General features: G+C 38.2%; 1 protein-coding gene across 1 annotated transcript in view; it reads right to left on the reverse strand.

The window, feature by feature from the left end:
• Positions 1-760: 760 nt before the first annotated feature.
• Positions 761-9,073, reverse strand: part of LMAN1 (lectin, mannose binding 1) — a gene marked incomplete at its 5' end in the record, with an annotated part of 24,847 nt that continues 16,534 nt past the window's right edge. The window contains 3 exons of the mRNA XM_006019110.3: positions 761-3,132; positions 5,477-5,598; positions 7,591-7,744. Coding sequence (XP_006019172.1) covers positions 3,096-3,132; positions 5,477-5,598; positions 7,591-7,744 — 313 coding nt within the window. The remainder of the gene's footprint in view (positions 3,133-5,476; positions 5,599-7,590; positions 7,745-9,073) is intronic.

A 9,073-nucleotide genomic window follows, 5' to 3' on the forward strand; every position in this document is an offset into this window, starting at 1 on the left:
AATATTTTCTACTTTAGCAATTTCAAGGAAGAGAGTTTACTAAAAATATGTATCTTTATTCAAATAAGGTTATCATCTTGAATTCCAGCTATCAAATTACATTAGAAACAAACATAAGGAAAGTTTCAACCATTTAAAATTTTAGAACAATTGATGGACAGCCTTTTTGGTGTTACAGTAATTGAGATGTGAACAACTTCAATTCTCTCAACAGGGAACAATAAATTGAAGAAGTTTGTACACAACAACTATTCATTTTGTTTAGAGGACTCAGATATAACCATTTATTTACTGAACATCATACCACATGCTGGAATTTTCATATGGCCAAATTTTAATATTAAATTTGCTACCTATCATCCAGAGCTCTCTGTTAAAATTCAGACTAGACTATTTTACCCCTCATAGTGTTAACCTGGTTCAAGTTTCTTTCTCCCAATAAACCTCAATTGCTTGTTTGAAAAACCAATATGTGTTTGAACTTACCCTGTTAACATAATTAGCAGCAGGAAGGAAATACTGTTTTAGCTGATAAAAATATTCTGACTGAAAAATTAAAATTATGGTAAGAACAAGAACAGCAAGGCCAAGTTATCATGAAGATGGTTTTTAGTTTTCCTACCATCCAGCAAATGGCAGGGATAATTCTTGTTTTGATGAAAGACAACATATATCTTGTCCTGGAAGTTATGTTTTCACCCTTCTTCTGAGCCCACTAAAATCAAGGGCAAGTTAATCACTGGTCTACATCAGCTCCATCCAACCAGCAAACAAACACTTTATTTGAACGGTACACTGTAAACATAATTTTAAGTTGCAGCTTGTTCAACACAAGATACAATACCGCTGGTTACCTTCAACATTTTCATTTTCAAACTGAACAATAAGTCATAGCTGGAGAGATTCACAGTGTCAAGGAATAAGCACATTAATTAGAGGAAGTCTTAAAGAGCTATTTATCACCAAGCCAAATATATCCTGAAAAGAAGTGCATATGAGGTCTATTCCTTCTGCGTAAGAGTGCTACAAAGTCTACCATTAGAGTAGGAGTTTTGTTGTATTTAGCACTGGTGGTGAGAAGCTTAAAGCTTAGGGTGAAAGAAGCAATGCTGTGCATTTTAGTCACCTTTTGAACCATTTCTTTTACAATAACTTAGATCAATGAAAAAGGGTCAATATTGTAATAGTCTAGCCCAAGGCACCTGTAGATGCTTGCTGGTGAGAGATGCGAGCAGTTTAATAACCGTGCTGTGTAATTCCGACTCAGTGAAAGGGTTCCATCATTGGACTTGTACCTTTTTATCCAGCAAGATTAGTTTGAGCCAGTACTTTTTGCTTAGTGCAGCTTATTGCAGCACAGCTTACAGCTGTAGCAAACATAGCCTTCTTATAATTTAGCAATAAATTTATTAAGCTATACCATTTACAAAAAGTTGGTCACATCATAGCCATATAAATATGTATGGAGGGAATCACATTTTGTTGGTATAGCAGATTTCTATATTACTATACAGTTTAAGAAAAAAAAGTATATTGCATAGATTTATTGTCCCTCCAAATTATCAGGCACAATATTAACAAATTTTTTGTAACACTGAACTTGGCAGCATATGTTGTCTCTTTCAACTGAGTTAAAAGTTGTACAGAATTTAAAATGTACACAATTTTTTTCAGGTATAAAGAGATAAACTGATTGTGTAATTAAAAACATTAAACATTCAGTTTTCATCATGTGATTTACAATTTAAGAATTATATCTGAACTCTACAGAGAGCTACTCAAGGACAGATTGCTATGGATATGTAAACAAGGCAGACTGAATCTGTTTTTATTCCTAATTTTAAATATTTGCTCCATTTCCATCCTGGAGCAAAAGCTCACATGATAACAATATTGAAGAGTGTTCAAACGCATAAGACCGAACACTTAAACAGTGAACTCTCACAATGCTTGCATGAGTAAGAACTGCTGAATTAACAACAGAACACATCTGAGGCAACAGCTTCTGAAAAAAATACTTAAAACACATACATAATACTCCTAGTTTTGAATACCTGTGTAGAATATTGACTAAAGTATCTGCTATGATATTTCTGTTGATTCATGAAAGACAACAGCCTTATCAAAAAAATAAAGGAGCATTCCCCACCTAAATATGCCATTATGTCAACTGGATTTTTGAGGCACAAGCAATATAATCTTTGTTGAAAGGAGATTCTATGACACACTAAACAAAACCATAAAAAGACTTGGGCTTAAAAACATACTGATCCCACAAAACATGCTTCACAAATACTACCAGGCAACTGGAAAATCCCATCTTCCCCAACAGCCTCAAAACAAGAACAAAAAAAGTCTGGAAAACAAACAAAAAAGCCCTAGAAAGAAACCCCCTACCACCCACAAACCATTCCTAAAACCAAAATGACAAGCCTTTGTTGGCTTCCTCCATACAGAGAGCTTTTGTTTTATACTCAAGAAGATGCTAGTCGGGCTGTTATTAAAATACCTTTATCTTTCATCATACACATATTATAAAAATTGTTTGCAGAAACTTATTATTGCAGAAACAAGTCACTGAATCATAGCCAAAGTGACAAATCCAAATAGAAAAATGAAACACTTTTTCATGCTTCTCCCCCCGACACCAAAATGGAATACTGAGGAAAGCGGCAGTTCATTAAAAAAACCCCAAAAACATGAATCTGATATGTGGCGATTTAGTGGTATTTTTTTTGTGAATCCTTGTGTGTCCAATGTTCATCAACAGCAACCGAACCCAAGTACCCCAATTCTTTATCTTGAGAAACTGTTGGCAAAACAATAGGAGTATCATGCAGTATCTATTAGAAACTTAATTAAAAAGAAAAAGTAGGATGGGCCCACAAGTTTTCCTTTTATTTGCCCCACAGCTTTCAGGTCTGTTTTTAAACCATTGTATTAACAGCTTAACTTGAATTCACTTTGTATAACAAAAATTCAATAATTTACAATAATGAAGTATTTTTAAACACTAAAATTTCCCTCATTTACAGACTTGGGTGATGTTCTGTGCATACATACAGCAGGATTGTACACACAAAATGAACAAGTCATCAAAAGAACTTTTTGGCTGCTGCTTCTTGCTGGGTCCTAAAAAAATAAAAACAGGGAAGAATACATTAACTTAAATACATACAGTTACTTTAGAAAGCTAATCAAATTAGCAACCTCTCTCTTTCCAGTATAGATCACTGAAAAAGCAGCTGTTTTTATACCTAGGAAACCTAATAAATACCATTTCAGAGCTTCACAAACTTGAAAGTATAAACATACTCTAATTTGGATATCACAGAAACCGATCAACTATCCATATACAATGGCACCAGGAGTTTTATAAAAAAACTTTTTTACAATGGTATTTGCTTTTTCTTTTCATCAACCATATAGATATATCAACAGACAGGGATGCTGAAGATGAACAGAGAATGGAAAGGCTAACAGTTAAGAGGGTGGAAAAGAGAGGTCTGCCACTTCTCAGTTCTTCCTAATCTCCATGTACAACTGGGAAGTCATCTTCCCAAAAGCCATCCTTATGAAAAAGCCCTCTTCCCTTTGAGAGGGTGCAGATACAGAACAAACGTTAATGCTCTTAGCAGTGGTGTTAACTACCAGATTGATGTGACTCATCATCCCATGAAAGTATGCAAATACACACACACACACACACCACAGTACTCTTCACCTTTTTCTGCAGCTCTTTTTTCTGTTCTCCTCACAGTTGGGGGTAGGGTACAGATCCTTATATCTTCAAATAAGATTTCCTCCAATGAAGCTTTCTTTACAGCATTGGAAGTGTACCCCCATGGGATTAGTTATTCATGAAATCAGAAATTTCAGCCCCCTCCCCCAACTTTTTAAAACCCACTCAGGCCCATCTGCCACACACAAGATTCCAAGACCAAATTAAGAAGTTCTAAATATTGGCAAAAATGCTTCAGTTAAAAGACAAATTTTAAAGAGGCATTCACCTGCAGTATTTGAATTCAACAACATGGTAAGTATTGGTGAGCACAGTGCAATAGGAAAGCAGACTAAGCAATTTTAATTTGTTAGCCTGCTTAAATAAGAGTGCGCATCTACACACAGTAATTTTTTTTTTTTTACATCTCAGATCATCGTAAAGAAAAATTGTTTTAAAACACAATTAATTACCATTCCACTTTAGTTAGGCCCCCTCGACATGTTATAGGTACTGCACAATTAACTGGTTAACTGCAGAATTATCTTAAGACCACCAACACATGCAAAGTACTTATCACGTGATTAAAAGCTCCAACCTGCTATAGTCATACTTCAAAGATGTGTATTAATTTTATGGCTGGTTGCTAGCGAGCTTTAATTTGCAAGTGTAGCAGGATCTCCTCTGCAGCTGGGAGCCCCGTCAGCTGATACAGCTCCCAGCTGCAGGGGTACACCATGCTCAGTGTGGGTTTCATGTGCTCCCAGACTCTAGGGATCATAGCAGCTGCAATCCCCCAGCGTCTGAGAGTTTCATGCACCCCTGGGAGATGACTGCTACTGTTATCCCACGGCTCGGGGGGTGGGGGGGCATGGACTGCCCCCACAACTCAGAGCACCTCAACTGAGGAAGATCCCATCCATGGGAGCTTGCTTCTTGCTGGTGCAAGGGATCCTGGAATTGGGTTCCCCTTGCACTGGCAATAAGGTGCTATGGGATCTGATGCATGATCCCACAATCACACCTCCTGCCATGCACATGCAGCACAGCAGAAAGCATAATTGTGTGGATCACACATTAGATGCCATCAGCCCTTTACCTGCATGTGTAGAGGAGGCCATAGAGATTCCAACTGTAAGAACAGTTAGGCCCCTGACACACATTACACTTAAGATGCGATGAACAGGTTAATTGCACCTGAGTGTCAGGATCCAGCATGGGGCAGCACCAGGGTCTGGGACAAAGCTGTTCCAGCAGCTCGATCCTAGGGTCCCCATGTGCCAGGAACATTAAAACCCCATGTGCTGCCCAGTTGGATGGCGCACAGGATTTTAACTCTGCCCTGGACCCTGGGTTTGGATTCCCAGCTGTAGCAGCCCAATCCCAGAGTCCCTGTGTGCCCAGATCTGTAAAAACCTTAGCTGGGGTTTAATAATCAGCTGATCGTCAGCAAGGGACAGGGACCTGACTGGGGCTAGTTTAAGATCCTGCTTCAGTCCCTGGCCTCAAATGACTATCAGCTGATTGTCTGCACCTGGGTTTCAACTTGCTGGTACAGGGAGAGCTCTTATAGTGATAAAGAAGGTGTGATAGGGATCTAATGTCTTATCCCAAAAATCATACCTCCTGCCACGTGTTTGACACGGAAGAAATTATGATTGGGATCATGGCTTAGATCTCATGGCACCTGAAACTGAACATCTGCCAGAGGCCTTAAAAGACATTTACCCAACTTTATAAAAACTTTTTACTTACCTATACATGATATAACCGATGAACAACACTGTTTGTACTGCTACGAATATAAAGAAGTGCGTTGTAGATAAACATGATGGAAATGGTGGCAATTCTGGACACTTAGGTTTCTCGTTTGAAGGCTAGAAAGCAAAATATATTTGTTAAGATTGTGATGATTCAATTAGCACCTTTGCTTTTCTAAGACTAATACTCTGAAAATACCCATGACACTGCAGAATTGTAAATCTATGATAACAGAAAGAATAAGGAAGAGAAGGCAAGTCACTGAAATGGCAAGTCATGATAGAACTTGTTTTACTATATTTTTAACTTGATGTATTTTAGCTAAACAGATTGATGTTTCTTGGAGTGAAGAGATAAGTGTTTGGTAAAGTGCTTAAGAACAGAATGGTTTCTGCGCGTATCAAAAGCCATTTGAGTTCAAACTGTTATGAAGGTGTCTTGAACTAATAAGGCTAGACTTATCAGCCTTGTAGAGACTGACCAAAATGGTAATGAGACTGGTGACTATCCAAGTGATAATTCTTCCGATTACCATAGGAAAATACAGTCGGGAAGTGGTAAAATGTGTAATGTATACACACACAAGACTACTGTTGGCACATACCCCACCAGGAAGAGGGGCAGTGCGACTGCTGCAGAGAGGATGACTGCATACACGGTGTAGTCAATTTATAAACTTGTCCGCAAAAAAAATAAAAAAATACAGCAGTTCTTAACAATCAGGCTTAGCTGAACTAAAATACTGACCTCATGTTTCAATGTGGGGAGGTTGGAAGGCCAAAAAACATAAATAAAAGTTTCATGTGTGTGTGTGTGTTCGCGCGTGTGGACAGATCAAGATCAGCATCTGTGAATCTAGGACTTCTTAATAGGGGATTTTTTTTAAACAGACCAACTACAGACAATTACTGTAGGTCATTCTTTAGAGAATTTGAAAAAAAAATCCTACTGCTATCTAAAGATTTACTATCTACAGACTCACAAATCTTATTAACATTTTGGTCAGATTCTACAGTGCTTACTACAGCTGTGTGAAGCTTCGGTCACCAATTCGATTTGGAAATTTGGCCTGATTCGGTGGCCAAATCTCCGAATCAAATCAGGAGACCCTTTAATCTCTCTGAATCAAACTGGAACCCTCCGAATCGATTTGGAGAGATTCAATGATTCGGCCAGACACAGCTTTATATATGTTTTTCTACATACCTCCTCAAGGTACCAGGTGCAGCTCATGAACATTGAGATGGTGGGGCGGATGGAGCGTCCCATCGGAGCACAGAGGAGGGTGTCCCCCGCGCGCTTGGCGGTGGACCCGGAAGTGGACCAGAAGTACTTCCAGTCCACCATGGAGCACATGGGGGGACCCCCCACCCCCCCCCAGCTCAGTGTCTGATGCCTCCTGGCTTTGGGGGGGCACCCAGGGTCCCCCCACAGCCAATTAATGAGCTGGAGGGTTGCGGAGGGAGGGAGGGGTCCTCAGTGTGCTTGGCGGTAGACCCTCCCATGCTCCTGTGGGGCACTCCATCTGCCTCAGCATCTCTGCATTCACGAACTGTGCCTGTTACCTCGAGGCACATCAAAAAAAAAACAACACAGAAAGCTGTGTCTATGACTAAATTGCTGATTCTCCAAATCAGAATTGAATATTCAGATTTGGCCAAATCAAATTGAGACAGTGATCCAAATGAGGGAATCGAATCACTGTCCCCCAAACTGGGCTGAATCTGAATCGAATACTGCCCACTTCACACATACCTAGTGCTTACATACAATTCCACACCAAGAACCATGTACACTCAAGTGGAAAGTAATACATTTAGTTGGCTATTTACATGAGCAAGTACCAGATTTACATGTCGCACTACATGGGATTTCAAATCAGTTTTAAAAAAAGAAAGAGTCATGCCCTTTGTACCCAACTTTTCAAAACACTTAATTATTCCAAATACTGTTCCATCTTGATTTAACTGAATGAGAGGTCTTTAGGAAACTGCTTAATGAAGGATTAATTGTCCAGTGAATTGCATGATAGCCTGCCCCAGCATCTCACATATAGCCATATGCTACATTATTGAAACCAGGCTATGTACTAGCAGTATAAGAGTTACCATATTTCGCTGTACTAAATGCTCAATGTCCCTCTTTACTACATGAAGATGTTCTTTGATATCATTGAAGTGCTGGGTTGTTTCATAGGCTCCCGCTGCAGCCCCTGGGTGCTGAATGCCACTGACTAACCGAAGAGTATCTCCCATGGAACTCCTAAAAGAAAACAGAACATCCCCTTCAGCAAAGAACAGTTTCTTATAGCCACAGCATGTGCATCACAAAGAATTTTTAGTTTATTCAAACTAGTTTCAATCTCCTATTTTCTTGCTAAGGAAAAATTTTATTTTCTTTCTCCTATTTTCTTCCTTTCACCTTTCATGAATACTTATGACAGAACACTTACCTTTTCAAAGTATCCATTTATAAGATTCCCTTCTGCACAAGAATCCCAGTTTTGTAGGATGCAATTTGTCCCAAATCTATACTGATAGCAAAATGTAGTGATATTCTATTTCAAGGCATCTGCTATGGCTTATTCCTTAATGAAGTGTTTTGAATCGCTAGTGCTATTCAAGGCTTTAGGATAAAAATATCATATAATGTAATCTTTCCATAAAACTGCTCCAAAAAATATAATAGAGTCATGTAAGAAATAAAGAGGAGGCTTTAGGGATAAGGAAAGATTTAAGACCATCCATGTTCCATGATTACCTTTTACATGAGAATCTCATTTCCCATATGCACTGCTGTTATACTTAACATTGCCTTCACATGAATTCATTCTGTTGTTACAACAAATCAAATTAAATCCATAGAAAAGCTGAAACTGCATAACTAGTATTGAGAGCTAAACTAAACTAAATCAATGAAGGCAAGATTGTGCACTACTTAATCAATATGTTATTATATAAATTTTTCTTTACTCTGACATCTCTTTTCAGTTGCAAAGAGGATTAAAGTCTTCAGCTAAGATATTTTATCATGTGAACATTAATCTCTTCATTATTTACAGAATAAACAATCAAAATTTGTGTCTTGAATTTCTTTTTAATTTACTTGTAACTTTGCTTTGTTCAGACAAGAGGGTTTACCCACAGCTCCTTGAAGGTAAGTCCTAACCCTTTATCCAATGCTCAGTAAATCAACTTCTAAACCAATGTCACGTGAGTTTGAAGTAACTCACGGTGGTACTGTAGTTAACAGTGCATATACTGCATCAAAAATAGTCATATAAACAATTTTTATAAATTGTTTAGGAGTTCAAAATAAGATTACATTCACTGTGAAAGCCGCAAGACTGAAAGCAAAGCTCATATTCTGCCAGCAGTATTAGATACTTTACAATCTTAATGCTTAAGCTTTCCTTTAACCAAGACTTACAAATTAAATTTATGAAGACTATTAACCCCTATCTAAACTTTACATCAGTTTCTAGTCACGACACTTCAAGATGCAGAATTCCAGTAATAAAAAGACACACTGTGCAGGGAGAATCAGAATTCAAATGGGATAAGGAGCCAACAGCATATGTATTTAAAGGAT

This window comes from Alligator sinensis, unplaced genomic scaffold, assembly GCF_000455745.1.
Source record: "Alligator sinensis unplaced genomic scaffold, ASM45574v1 scaffold347_1, whole genome shotgun sequence".
In the NCBI taxonomy this organism is placed as follows: domain Eukaryota; kingdom Metazoa; phylum Chordata; order Crocodylia; family Alligatoridae; genus Alligator; species Alligator sinensis.